This window comes from Coenobita brevimanus, chromosome 62 (assembly GCF_032717465.1).
Source record: "Coenobita brevimanus isolate Jiangsu-jjx chromosome 62, ASM3271746v2, whole genome shotgun sequence".
NCBI classification, from domain to species: Eukaryota; Metazoa; Arthropoda; class Malacostraca; order Decapoda; family Coenobitidae; genus Coenobita; species Coenobita brevimanus.
The window spans coordinates 25,463,103-25,478,423 of record NC_137015.1 but is presented as its reverse complement, the minus strand read 5'-3'; the positions used below and the strand labels follow the sequence as shown (position 1 = coordinate 25,478,423).

The following is a 15,321-nucleotide window of genomic DNA, read 5'->3' as shown; positions in this document are numbered from 1 at the left end:
ATCACCTCTTGCAAGCATGTCGACTGCCTCCCAGTGATTGTTTTGGGACTTGGTGCTGAGCAGCTGCTTGGAGTCCCCAAGATTCCATCCTCAACTGGACAAGCACAAGCTCAAGCTATCACAGAGTGCCTCAATTAGTGGAGGATTACAGAGCAGGTGAAGGCAATGTGTTTCGACACAACAGCATCGAACACGGGTCAATGTGGAGGAGCCTGCACTCTCACTGAAGCAAAACTGGGACACGACCTCTTGTACTTGGCGCGCAGGCAGCATGTTATGGACTTGCTGTTTGCAGCTGCCTTCGAAGTAATGCTGGGGTCTGTCTCAACTGGTCCAGAGGGCCTTCATTGACTAAAACCAGTTCCACTCAGGTGATACAGATGAGGCCACCAAAAAAAGCAATTTGCAAGTCCACAACTGAACTGCTTCAGTTCGAGAGATCTCAGACGCTTAAGCTAAAGAACTTTTGGATCTATCCATCATCTTCCTTTGTGGTGTTCCAGACAAAGGCATGAAGTTCTGTGCGTCAGATGCCAAGCATCGAGCTCACTGGATGGCCAAAGCGCTATATTCTATCAAGATGTGGCTTTTCTGAAGCCAGTTCAAGACGAGAAAGACTGAGGAACAAGGTATTCGAGATCTTCTCTTTTCTGTCCTCGTCTATATACAGTAAAGGTGGATGACGTCATCACTTCCCATCAAAACCCCGTTGAACGACAGGACTCTGATGAGGATGCTGATGCAATTCCCGGACAAGAAGATCGCCGAGGCAACAAAAAAGAATCTATCTACCCACCTGTGGAACCTGTCCAAAGAAGCAGTTAGCATTGCTTTCTTCGATCATGTGAAGAGCCGCATGGTAATGGAGAGGCCGCTGATTGACCACCCAAGCATCCTCAGCTTCCTGAGTTGACGTTCCTCAACAATGATGGGCTTCATCAACTTGTGATACAAAAGAATTCTTCACTAATCCCGGTCTCCCAGTGGGGTTCCTGACCCAGCAACCCGACACTTCGTCATCTAGCAATGAGTTTTTGAGAGTCAAGACCATCGTTGCAGCTGACTCCATCGTGAATGACTGGGCAGAACAGGCGGTGGCCCTCGTTCAGGAGCTCAATAAGAAGCTGATGGTGGGGGAAGAGCAGCTCCAGTTCCTGGTCCAAGCTGTTACAGACCATCGCCACAGTCACCCGGTTCCAACAAAGTCTGCCATGCTGAAGAAGTGATCATCAATGAATGAATATAATGATGCCGCCCCCACAGAGCCTACGTCTTGTATGCTAATGCTGATTCATGTGTATTTAGTGTGCTTAGTGCTTACTGTATCGAGCAAAATAGAAATAAAGTAGTTTTCACTCTGCATATGTTTGCTTTGGCCCCATAATGTACAGTAAGGGCTATTTAATCAAGATCATCCTCTTTACCAGTCGAGATATATATATATATATATATATATATATATATATATATATATATATATATATAGAGAGAGAGAGAGAGAGAGAGAGAGAGAGAGAGAGAGAGAGAGAGAGTGTCATAATTCATTATAGATTCCAGAGATCGTCTGTGGAAATCGGTACAGATGGTTGGTTCAGTGGTGGAAACTTGGCTACATGGGAGTTGTTTTCCAATGCTGCTCACGGACAACATGGTAGCAAATAGCACCATAATAAAGGTAATATGAAAGAATACGTTAATGGATGTTAAATAAGGCACCTTAACTGGATGAGATCATTATTTTGAGAGCAAAGTTCATTAACAGTGTGATGGTCGCACTGCTAGAATTGAGTTTCAGCACCCCCCTTTGGTACTCATTAATACACAGAAAACAATTTATTCTTTTATAGTAGACATTACTGTGTTGTAACAAATACCTTGATAATTAGGGAGCAGGTAAAGAGAATTAGACAGGGTTATAAAGTAGGTAGTAGGGGTGTGAAAAATATAAATGGTAAATTGCTAGTAGAGAAGGGAGAGAAAGTGAGCAGATTGAGAGAACGTTTTTAGGAATTCTTAAACACAGGGAATGAAAGTAGTGCAAGGATAAGTAGTTGGGGAGTGGCTCGGACGAGGAGGGAGATATAGGAGGAAGTGACCTCCCAGGCCTAGGAGGAAGGTACAGTCCCGGAAGATTGGAAGTCAGGTATAATTATTTCCCTGCGTAAAAGAGAAGGGGAAAAAGAAGTGTGTGGTAATCATAGGGGCATTTGTCTTCTTAGTGTAATAGGAAAAATATACAGTAGGATATTTATTGACAGAGTTAAAGAAATAACAGAGAAATAAGTTCGAGAACAGGGAGGTTTTGGGAAGGGAAGAGGTTGTGTAGATCAGATATTTGTTCTAAGTTCTTCTTTGGAAGTTTCTACAGAAGGGAAAGAAGTTGTAGCGACCTTCATGGATTTGGAGAAAACATATGACAGAGTGGATACTGTAGGAATGTGGAAACTATTAAGAACATATTTATGGAGTAAGTGGAATGCTGTTGCATACCGTGAAGAGTACCGTAAGCATGACGACGTTAAGCCTGCAGTGTGTGCGGACACTGAACTGAGTAAATTTTGCTACCTGAATGTTGGATTGAAAATTATATATCATGTATCCATGGTTGTTTAATCTGAATAAGGATGGAGTTATAAAAGAGCTACAAGGTAGGGCAATGGATATTGGAGTGGTTCTAATGAGAGATGGCAGCTTTTGGAAACTTCTTGTTCTGTTTTTTTTGGAGATGACACTGTATCATTAAATGTGGACGAGAGGGAATTCCAAGTCATGGTGAATGAATCTGGGACAGTGTGTAAGAAACGGAATCTAAAGGTGAATGCAGGGAAGAGTACGAGTATAGTTGTGGTCTTCGAGAAAAATGAAGTCACTGAATGCACATAGAGGCTGTATGATGTGAAAATGGAAAATGTGGGTCCATTTAAGTACTTGGTAGTGTGATGAATAAGTTTAGAAGATGAAGTCCATGAAAAGATACAACAGGAAGGAAGGTTCCTGGTTCTTTGAATGCCGTGATAGGGAATAGGGAAGTAAGCATGGAAGTAAAAAAAAAAAAGACGCTGCATTATAGGACTCTAATACCAACTCTAACGTATGGAAGCAACGACTGGTCCTTGTTGGAAGGGTACAAGTCAGGAGTGTGGGCAGTGGAAATGGGTTATTTGAGATGACCATGTGTAATTACATGGAAGGAAAGACTGATAAATGGGGAAGTGAAAGGCGTTGTGGTGTAGATGTGGATCTGTTAGGAGAAATTCATGAAAGTCATTTGGCCACATGGAGAGTATGAAGAGTGAGAGACTGACGAGAAGTATGTATGAGTAAGGTGGAGAGGGGGAAGAGGGAAGAGGAGACCGAGGATGAGATGGAGGGATGGATTGGAAAGGTAAAGTGAGAGTAGGTGTGAGTTGGGGGAAGGCAGCAAAATGGCCGGGATCAGAGCGACATGGAGCCGATTTGTTTGTTGCCTTCCCTTACGGGACTGAGACGTCTGACTATAGATAGACAGATAGACAGATAGATAGTTAGGAAGAAATTTTAAAGTAATAATGCACTTTATTCGCCGGCTTCTTAACCATATGAAAATTAATTTACTCTGTATAATTATATACTGCTTTTTATTAGAGTATTGGTGATGTTGGAGCGGCACGGGGTGTGGGTGTGTTCGAGGTGGGTGTGGACGACAGGGATGCTAACGTGACGCAGGCACAGCTCCCCCCGGTGATCAGCCAGGCTCGTCAGGTAGGTCATTCTTGTATTTCTGCTCGGGTGGGAAGATCACTCTAACATTACTACTGTGGCGGGAAGGTCACTCTTACATTCATGCTGAGGCGGGTACGTCATTTTAACACAAGTGTTGTGGCGGGTAGGTCACTCTCACATTACTGTTGAGACGGGCTGGTACTCTCTCACTGTTACTAAGGTAGGTTCGCTACTCTCATTACTGTTTAGGTGGGTGGTTCACTCTCGCATTACTGATGAGGTGGGTAGGTTATTCTCTCACTACGGGTGAAGTGTATAGGTCACTTTCGCATTAGTGCTGAGGCGGGTAGGTCATTCTCACTGCACTGCTGAGGTGGGTAGGTTATTCTCACTGCACTGCTGAGGCGGGTAGGTCATTCTCACTGCACTGCTGAGGCGGGTAGGTCATTCTCACTGCACTGCTGAGGTGGGTAGGTTATTCTCACATTACTGCTGAGGTGGGTTGGTCAGTCTCACATTACTGCTCAGACAGGTAGGTAACACAGCTGACCTGTACCATGGTGATGTCAGCAGTTGCGGCAGGTGTCGTGGTGCGTGATGGTGGTGGTGGTGAGTGACGACCCAGCCTTCCTCACTGCCTTCGCTGATTGGTTCCTTAATGGCCGCCTCCTGGTGTGGTCGACGAGGCTCATGGTGGTCACTCGCCTGCCCAGGAAAGACCTCGAGGCTTTGCTCGTTTCCCACTGGACATTTTCCATGATGAACACCTTGGTGGTAAACGATGAAACCTCAGCATCTGACAAACGGTAAGTTATTCAGCAACAAAGAACGTACAGTATCCCAAGAAAGTTCTGCGACAAATATTAACGTATCTGGTAACTCTGGCATCCGACTTAAACTACCACACTCGTTCCATGCATACCTCCTCCACTTCCACGTTCATCATTCAGTGTTGTCAATGTTCTTAAACTGAAACGTGTGAATCTTGGAGGGTCGACTCATGTCAGCTCAGATTAGACTAAGGGTGATACAAAATTATTATTGATCATTACACAGTCTGCGTTGCTTCACAGGCTTCAGTAGGGACATTATTATGTTATAAGTTCGAGTTAAGAGGGCACCATTGATTATCTGTATTAGTTACTCGCTGTCAGCTTCATATATATAGATTTAGCTTTATGCAGCATGACATAATTTCTGAGAAAATTCGGTAGCGTGAAACATAATCTATAACTTTTTAGTATGTTTATGGTATACGTTCATCTAGGAATACTGATTTCTGTTCCTGCATGATAATGGCAGAGGTTGTGTATTATCGTTAACAGCAAAATGTTAGGTCCGTCATCTATCTTCTTGACCATACTGAAAACATTACAATACCACATCATATTCATGCGTATTATAGACACAGATTAGTGCTCATAAACAAAAAAAAAAAAAGGAAATAAAACAAAACAGTAAATACAACAAAACAGCAATCCTTGTTTTATTTAGACCCATCCCTCTATACGAGGAACACAACAAAATAGTGTTTGACCATAATAACAAATTAAACAAATAATGCCTCAGCTCAAAACAATACCACAGAAAGAATTTATATTAGAATATCAGCATTTGGTCCAGCCACCATTACGGTCTATCACGGTCCGAAGACGTCTAGGCATAGACTCCACATGATTGTGAATGACTTGGGGCTTCGTTCTTAGAACCTCCCACTCTGGCTGCACATGACGCCACAGTTGATCTGATGTCCTCTCGTTGGTGGGCTCCCAAACATTGACGATATTGGCCCACACGTTTTCAACTGGGTTCAAATCAGGGCTGTTGGGAGGCCATGGCAGTAGCTCGAGGCGAGGTTGCTCTTGAAACCATTGTCTCACCACCCTGGCTGTGTGGATGGGGCAGTTGTCCTGCATGAAAATTATAGTTTCCGGATAGGGGAGGGCCATAGCACGAACCGTAGGCAGCATAACCTCATCTAGGATTTCTAAGTATTGCTCAGCTGTAAACCTTCCTTCGATCCTTGTGACCTCCCCAACTCCATACAGACCAATCCAACCCCTAACGTTGCAGGTAACGTGCCCACTACGTGCCTCCTCGTAGATATGTTCAGGATCATATCGGAAAGAAAAATTGCCAAAGACAAGTGATAAAGCCTGGCCAATAGGAAAGATATTCACTTATTGTATAACATCCCAGCGGCTATTAACCTTACTGGAGTGCGTGGTTAATAACCAAGGGTCAGCCTAAACATATGATGACATTAAGGGCATAAGGAGTTCCGTGAACACCTATGGTAAAAATTGAGATAGACAAAATATGGTTGAGTTTTTCTTCCCTACTTACATTTTTGCATTATGATTTAGACATTAACACAGTGGCTCTTGTCATTTCCCTATCTATTTGCATAGTCTTAATTATAGTACAATACACAATTATGTTAAATACCTCGTATTGTTTGGCCTCCAGCAGCGTAGTCGTCCATGTGTGGTGGAGCTGAAGGTCTTCTCGTCTGAGAATACGACTCTTCCACAGTAATCAAGATCCTGATCTGCAAATCGTTCAGCGAAATCGAGCCGCAACTGTTTATGCCTTTCCGTTAATTTTGGCTTGACTGCTGACGATCTATGTCGATAGCCCATCTCCTTCAGTCGTGTGCGTATTGTTTCTGTAGACACGTATAGATGCAAAGGTCCCTTTGCTTCTTCAGCGTTAGAGAATGGGTGGTTATCAATGTAAAGTCTTAGTTGCTGGTCCTGCTCTGCCGTAGTCTTTCTTCTCGCTCCTCGCCTATGATGGTCAGTTACTTCACCCTCTTCCTCCCACCTGTTCAGCCACCGGTAAACAGTTGATCTGTGCACTCCAACTTGCCCCGCAATGTCGTCGGCTGATATCCCACTCTCGCTCATTCCGACAATCTTGCCACGGAGAGCAATCTTCGCAGCGTGACGCTCCATGTCTTGCAGGCCGGGCGTGATGGTGGGGTGTGATCACGACTACGTCTCCAGCACTCCCATCACTTTGGTTCATTTATACGTTTGCTTTTTTTCAGTGAAAACCATCTGAACACGAATCCGTAACATGGCGCCCCTTATCTCCCTTCCTCGTCTACTAATTAAGTGCTGAACTGATAAACCTACAGTGTTACGACACCTGGCTCTGATTATACCAGCTATTTTAATCAATAAACGTGTGTGTGTGTGTGTGTGTGTGTGTGTGTGTGTGTGTGTGTGTGTGTGTGTGTGTGATTTCCCGGGAATAACAAGATATGCTGCATAAAGCTAAATCTATATATATGAAGCTGACAGCGAGTAACTAATACAGATAATCAATGGTGCCCTCTTAACTCGAACTTATAACATAATAATGTCACTACTGAAGCCTGTGAAGCAACGCAGACTGTGTAATGATCAATAATAATTTCGTATCACCCTTCGTCTAAGTCTGAGCTGACATGAGTCGACCCTCCAAGATTCACACGTTTCAGTTTAAGAACATTGACAACACTGAATGATGAACGTGGAAGTGCAGGAGGTATGCATGGAACGAGTGTGGTAGTTTAAGTTGGATGCCGGAGTTACCAGATACGTTAATATTTGTTGCAGAACTTTCTTGGGCTACTGTACCTCTAATGCCAATATTTTAAATTGTAGTTGTTTTGTAGGATGCCAAGTATTGAAAAGTGGCTTGTACTTACTTTTTTTTTGTTTTGCCTTAGAAATACAATTGTTTAAATCTTTTGCCAAGCTTACACTAATCTTGGTTTTGTGTACTACATCAACAGTCCTTCAACACTTAATCATTCTAGTCTTTAATATTCATTCACCTCTGCTCATGCAACCCTTTTTGGTCTCCAATGCCTTACAAAGAATTTCTATTGAAAATCTTATTTCCATTGTCAGTGCTACCTGTCTTACAATATCAGTGTACACAAAGTGTAGATCTACTCAAGCCTCCCAAACACGGCTTCAGTCACCACTGGTACCACTACTGTTCATTATGCTATCTCCAGCAGCTTCAGAATATGGTTACTAAAGTATTATGCTCACCTAAATCTTAACTCCAAAACCTTGGGGGTCTTACAAGGTTAGCCCTTCTCGTATGCATTTTTTCTTTCTTGAAAGTATGCTTTTTCCACCAGTTATGGCTGCATAATTACAACACTGTCAACTTTCAATTAAAAACCAGATTCACTTATCCTTCATCTCTCCGTTGTAAGTGTCCACAGGTCTGCTGTAGGTGGAGGCATTGTGGAGGTAGGAGGTGATGAATGGAGGGAATATGGGGAGTCACAAAAGGCAGTGTGTTCGTACGGGGATGAGTTAGTAGTTACAGCCCACAACCTTTGCACCATCCTGGGAGTAAGAGGGATTCTGTGCTCGGATACATTCACTGCTCCCCTGTGTCTCATTTGCCCTTAACACTCCTCTCCACTGCCCCCGGCCACCGCCACATAAATGAATCATCACCCCTTGTAGTGGTTTGGCTAACTCAGTTTATTTGCCCATTTTTTCTGGCCTATCAATGTGACAATGTGCATGACTGTGTTGAATGGAAGACAGAAAAGATATTCCATGCTTTATTGTACATGACTTGCCATTACAATTACATTACTTTCTCTGCGAGTACGTTTTCTGTGTCGCATAAAATCACTTGAGCTATCCATGTGGTCATGTCCATTTCTGACACGCATAGTTTTTTTTTTTTTTTCTAAACCACTTGTTTGGCTAAGTTCTTATTGCACAACAGAACCTGCACTATACACAATGCTAGTTTACTATCTAAACAAATCCAGTTTCCATGTATATTTCACTGTTTTTCACCAATTATTTTTTTATGTAAGTAATACAAATATTCGTGGTGTAAGGCTGAGAGGAAGACCACGAATAGGATGGATGGACAGTGTGAAGAGAGCGCTGGATGCGAGAGGGATGTCTGTTGAGCAAGGAAGAGTGGCTGTGCGTGACAGAAATAAATGGAGAGAAAGTGTAAATGAATAAGTGATGATGCAGCCCTGAGGGGATATTCTCCCGCATTTGGTCTGATCAGCTATTTCAGGTCAGGTGCGGGTAAGGGGATGAGTCTGTTATGATGTGGCAGGGGTAAACCAGCTCTGCTGTCGGGCCCTGCTGCGGATGTCACTGATTGCATTGCGCAGTTGACCTTTGTGCGGTGTGGTGCGGTGAGGATCTGTCCGTTCTCCTCTTTGGGGCTAAGATGCGAATGAATGTGTTTGACTGGATGAGTAAATGGGGAGTGTGTCGTCCTGTCTCGGCTACCTCCCTTTCCTTGGGGGAAGCAGCCTAGGTATATAAATATAGATAGATAAAAAATAAATGTTAGAAGCTTGCAAATTGCCTCCTCTAAGCAAAAATAACTACACAATAATAGACAGCCAAATTCAAGATCTGTTCATTTCAAGATGCTTGGACACACTGCGTTGAAAAGACTGGAGATCATAGGCAGTAGGAAATACAGACAGAAGGAAACAGTTCCAAAGTTGACCTGTTGCCTACATAAAGGACTGGGAGTAATGGTTAACTCTTGCATTACAGTGCTGGACAGAAAACAGATTAGAGTTTGTTGCTTGACGGGTGCTACGTGCCTGCTACAATGGTGGAGGGGTACAAGCAGATAGTTCAGCAGAGGAGAGATCATTGAATTAATGACAGAAAATAGATAAGGATGCAACAATGCGGTAAAGAAATAGAGGTTGAAGGTAGCCAGTAATAGGAGGAGTTCATTCATCATCATTCATTGCCAGACGCCATGTATCCCAAACGGGGTGGCCAAGGGCTTAGAGTTAATTGTTTTACAGGGAGGGGCACTAATCCTCCACCAACCCCACTTGACACGTAGGGAGAACGTTATGCCAACAGCATCTGGTGTTCCCAGGCGGTCACCCATCCAAGTACTAACCAGACCCAACGTTGCTTAACTTCGCTGATCGGACGGGAAGCGGTGTACTCAACGTGGTATGGCCGTTATTGAAATGAAAAATCTTTGACTCTGCTTTGATGAGAAGAACTGTATGTGGAAAGCCTCTCCGCACATTAGTGGTAGTAGTCTACACCGGGGCAAATAAAACCCCTGTTTAATGTCAACAACTGTGTAGGGGTACAGAAGGTACAGAGTCAACTTAGCGCACGTAATCTCTTTGAAGCAGGTTTTTAAACAGAGGTAATACGAACTTTTACAGGATAAATTCCTAGAGAATGAAACCTCATGTATGTTCATAGATGATGCAGGATGGAACTAGTATTGAGAAAAGTTAGAGGATATTCCTGTGGTACATTTTGATGGGTCAAAAGATTTAAGGACTGAGTTTTTGATGCATTAAAAACAACAAAATTACTTTTACCCAAATCAGAGATATAAGCCAAGTCAGATATTAAATGTGCAATAGTCTCCTCTCATTTGTTAAAGTGATTGTTGAGATGGACGCTGTGGGAAATGGATGCAAAAGGTGAAGGCTGGAGCCATCAGCATATGAGTGAATAGGGTTAGATGTAAACCATAGTAGGTCATTCATGAATCGAAGGAAGAGAGTTGGTGATAGGCCAAAGCCCTAAGGAACATCATTATTGATAGCCCGAGATGAAGAACAGTGGCAGTCTACAACAGCAGCTATAGAACGACTATAGATACAGGCACAGATAGGACAAAAGCTGTAAGAGGGACGGAAGTTAAAGACTTATTCCAAACTCGACTGAAAGCTTTTGAGATGTCTAGTGGAGTGACAAATCTTTCACCGAAGTCCCGAAAGAAGGATGACCAGGAGTTTTAAAGGAAGGTGGGAAGATAGCCAGGGGAGCACCTCTGCCTGAACCCATACTGACAATCAAAAAGTTGGTTATGATAGGTTAGATCTATTCAATCTATTGGCAGACGCCTCAATCCCGTTTGGGGTGGCCACAAACAAATCGCCTCCAAGTCGCCCCGTCCCCCGCCATTTCACTGCCCTGCTCCCAACTCACACACCCCTCTCTCATATACCTCTCCACCCCGTCCCTCCATCTCATCCTCGGCCTCCCCCTCCCTCTTCCCCCCTCCACCTCACTCACATACACTCTCTTCGTCAGTCATTCACCCTCCATCCTCTCCACATGGCCAAACCATCTCAGTGTGTTCCTCATAACGCTTCCTATCACATCCACATCCACACCACAACGTTCCTTTATATCCTCATTCGTCAGCCTGTCTCTTCATGTGACTCCAAAGGCTCCTCTTAAATAACTCATTTCCACTGCTCTCACTCGACTTGCGTCCGTCCAACAACGTCCAAGCTTCACTTCCATATGTTAGAGTTGGTATCACAATACTGTCATGTAGTAACTTTTTCACTTCCATGCTCACTTCCCTGTTTCTTATCACTGCTTTCAAAGAACCAGCAACCTTTCTTCCCTGCTGTACCCTTTCAAGCACTTCACCCTCCAAACCTCCATCCTTACTCATCACACTACCCAAGGATAGATGCTTTGTTTTATTGACCCATCACGTCCCGAGCACTTTTGCACCTCCGACACCCCCCAGTCCCGAGCATTTTTGGATTTTTTTTTTTTTTTTGCTAAAACCACCGCTTTTGCTGAGAAACATCGAAAATTCATAGAGAAATCGCTCACCTAAGGTTTAAAATACTCGACACAGGTAGGAGTACCTCCTTACCTTACAGGGTTTTTTTATCAGGCTGGCTTCAAAGAAAACGAGTTCTATGGGAGGATAACTATTCCACACCACTCATAAACGGTATTTATTTGTTTATTTGGCACGAATTTATATGTAGGACGAGAGTATATTGGTTTTCAAACAGTAATATAGGCAACTGGCAAATGCAAAATGTTGCAACGTACCCATACATCGACGGGATGTCTCGAGTTAAAGAATAGATTCAAAATCTTAACAAAGACAAGATGTTAATGTAATTGAGTGATGGTTAGAGGGCTGGGAATGATCACCCATCTATGAGAGCAAAAGTCCAGCAAGAAGGAAAGGTACAAGTTAGTTGACAAAGATGAAAGAGTTTACCAAGGCAGTGTATAAGTACAGAAGCACGGTTCTTGAGGACAACTGGAGAGACCCCATCAGGCACACGTGTCTTGATAGTAATAATTGCAGTGACAGCAGAAAACATATCAATTAATTAAATCTTAATATCAGCCATCAAAAAGTCGGGGGAAGTGATGGAGGAACACCACCAGAATCGTCTAAATTGAAATTAAAGCAGGAAGTGCATTAGAAGAAACAGTTACAGTCATCAGAATGGAAAAGAGGAAAGGATGATGAAGTTAATTTGTCAGAATGGTTTTTGGTAAGCACCAGAAGGAGCTGGAAGAATCTAAGTTATTCTGAGTGAAATTATATTTAGCAGAGTGAAGGACAGAAAACAATTCCAGCCAGAAATATAACAGAGATTCAGGGATATGTTGGCTCCGGTACCTTTTGAAAGCACTCTTCTTGCTAGGGACTGCATTAGAACAAGCATAATTAAACAAAGTTTTTTTTTTTTTTTCAATTGTAACAGGATAAGAGAAAGGAAAGAATGTTTCCATGCCTGGAAGTATAACCTCTGCAATGTGTGATGCACACTGAGATGGCTCTCTGCCATGGAAGCTAGGATCATTCCAGGGAAAATCAAAGAAGTGGAGCCAACGGTGGTGTTGATAAAGGAAATCACCTAGAATAGAGATTTCTGGGAAAGGAGAAACTGATCGCATGTTCCATGGTAGAAATAAGATTGCCAAAGAATTTTTCATCATTAGTAGAATTAGCGGATAAGCCAATAGCACAGATATAGTTAGTTAATGACAGGAGAGCCGAAGCTAGAAACTAGAGATTTCAGAAGACTGAAGTTCAGGAACATGAGTGCACGACATGTTGTTGTGTACATATACACATCAATTGCTTTTGCTTTGAAATGCTTGTAGAGAAAGTAGGAGGATAGAGAGAAGAGTTTGCTTCAACCCGCCCTGTCCCGACCGATTTTCCAACAGTGACTCCCCCCAATCCCGATCAATTTTGGAAAAACAAATTTTTTTTGGCTCAAACCTCCGCCTTTGGTGAGAAACATCGAAAATTCATGGAGAAATCGCTCAGCTGAGGTTTAAAATACTGAATACAAGTAGAAGTACCCCTTACCTTACTGTGTTTTCTATCAGGCTGGCTCCAAAGAAAACGAGTTCTATGGGAGGGTAACTTTTCCACACCACTCATAAACGGTATTTATTTATTTATTTGATATGAACTTATATGCAGTACGAGAGTATATTGGTTATTACACACTAATATAGGCAAAATAAGCATTGTTTCACCCAACAAACACTTCAACATACCTGACCTTTTTTGGTGACATTACCTGATCATTATTTCTGACTGTTTCTTCCTCTAATGCTATGTAAACTTTGTCCTCCACATTGTCATCGATTGGGGAATCACTCTGGCCTTGAATTTCGTACCATGGCACGACATGTCTTTACTGGCCAGGTCGCTGGTAAAAGGTGAATTGCCAAGACAATGGCGTGCGAGGGGGGAGGTCATGCAGGTAAGACATTGACCTTGCCTGGCATCTTGTGGAGGAAGATGTCCCGTGTATACGTACCAAAAATCAAGGGCGAAATATGAAAATTGTGCAAGTTAGGGACCTTGCAATTGCTGCACGTTTATATATGTCAACGGGAATCACAGTGACAAAATATGTGGACGTATATATATGTCAACGGGAGTCGGCGGGTTATGTCGCGTCAGACAGCTGAGTCTCAGTACGGAGCAGAAGGTGAGATTTAGTGGAAGAGAAGTGGCATTCAAAGGAGAGAAAATCAGAAGAGAGGCCTCCAATGTGCAGACATAAATAAAATGTACCACAACATACCCAGTTTGCATTAATATTGCACTATATTACACATACTTGCACTTGTAATACAAGTTCACTTGCACTGGAGCCTGAGAATGATTTCTTTGTTTCTGGCATCTGTATTGCGAGTTCATTCACCATATCCTGAGGTCATTTACACCCTTTCTTTTCCTAGTATTCTAAATTCTTCTGTCATAAAATCATTCACTTGGGAAATTTCTTACTGCATTAGAGGAGTTTACGATCACAACAAATCCAAGTTGCCTGTGTATTGCACTGTATTACCATAATACATATTTGCACTTGTACTGAAGGTTCACTTGCACTGAAGCCTCAGAGTGTTTTCTTGAACCCATAACTTTTTCATATTACTAACTCTATCAAAAATTCTTATGTAATAAGGTCACTATATAGCCTACACTATTTACACTTTCCCAAACACCAGTGATGATTATCTCGCCCCAGTATGGCAAGTGAAGAAGTCTCCTTTAACTCACTGCACTGGTAGTGCATTTTCTTGTGATCCTTGTGCCGTTGCTGACAGTTCATGCAAACATACCATTGCCTGTACATTTTTTTAACCTGCAGGTGCCCATTTTCACCATGCTGTAACATTTTTTCTTGTCTGACTCTGAGCATTGGCTTCACAGCCTGCTCCCAAGGCCCGGTAGTCTTCCTATATACCATACACCTCTACATGTCACTCCTTCGGTACTAACACCCACTGTCTATATTGAATACATGCTAGGGCTCTCTCATATAGGATTGGTGTACTGGTATTAGCCGAGGTATTTTTACATGTCGGTGGTCTTCTGCTAGATCAGTAAAGTCTGATTTTATGATATTCAAATCCATGAAGGGTACTCTGTCTAGGTGACCCTCTCAGGCACTACAGGAGCATTGTATGTCCTTGGTGCAGCAGTTGTGGAAACAAACTGTCTGAAGAGAATGAATGCATTCACAACAGCTAGAGCAGAAAGGTGTAGGAACACCTTGTACCACCTGCAGCACTTCCCACCTGTCATGTCAATGGATGACCAACATGTTGCCACATTTCTTGGTGAGTGAAGCCCAATTTTCGGTCTTGGCTGGTAAAACAGGGTAGTGCTTCCTACTGGGCTTGACAGTGCTGCGGGTTCCTGTCCCATGTTCAAGGAGAAACTGTCAGTCTGGCTGATGTGTAGGAGTCACCACTTGAGACAACCATATCTGATGCTGAATAAACAAAGGACAGCCAAAGCATTCGCCCTCGATTGCGTATCGCTCATCATCATTATAAAACTAGATCAGTAATCCTTTGGAGTAGGGGCAAACCATCACATTTTGCGAACATCCACTCATTTTAAGTCACAAATCCCCAAACACTGCCCAATAAGCTGGAATACAGTTTGCCCACTTGTTGAGATATTTTGGTATAACACAAACACACAGATGAGAATGGGAGTGCGTTAGTGGACATTTGTGCTGGGAGGGGTTTGGTGATGTTATGAGTCCATATTATATTTACAAATCATGCTAGATAGATAGATAAATAGACAGATAGACAGCTCTATGTGAGCCTGGGAATGGGAAATGATCTTGCAAGTTACACTGAGGAAAAGCTGACGACAGATTAGGAAGTAGCCAGTCAGGAGATGATGCAGTTAGTTTGTCAGCGATACACCAGGTGAACACACATACACACATACTCACACACAGGCTTCTAGAACTTTCCAACCACAGGGAACACACGTGATACGACTCCTGTTTCACCAGAATTTAGGAAAGAGAGC

At 42.9% G+C, this 15,321-nt stretch overlaps 1 protein-coding gene and 1 non-coding gene across 2 annotated transcripts; both read right to left on the bottom strand.

The window, feature by feature from the left end:
• Positions 1-6,137: 6,137 nt before the first annotated feature.
• Positions 6,138-6,659, bottom strand: LOC145404011 (uncharacterized). Its single transcript, XM_080275615.1, has one exon. It carries the CDS (start codon positions 6,657-6,659, stop codon positions 6,138-6,140), a length of 522 nt encoding a protein of 173 aa, XP_080131741.1.
• A 2,913-nt stretch (positions 6,660-9,572) lies between these two features.
• Positions 9,573-9,691, bottom strand: LOC145404205 (5S ribosomal RNA). Its single transcript, XR_013898137.1, has one exon. It is a non-coding gene; the product is annotated as a 5S ribosomal RNA (ribosomal RNA).
• Positions 9,692-15,321: the final 5,630 nt, after the last annotated feature.

Coding starts and splice junctions, on each gene's coding strand:
- LOC145404011 (XM_080275615.1), bottom strand. CDS start 6,659: ATGGAGCGTCACGCTGCGAAGATTGCTCTCCGTGGCAAGATTGTCGGA.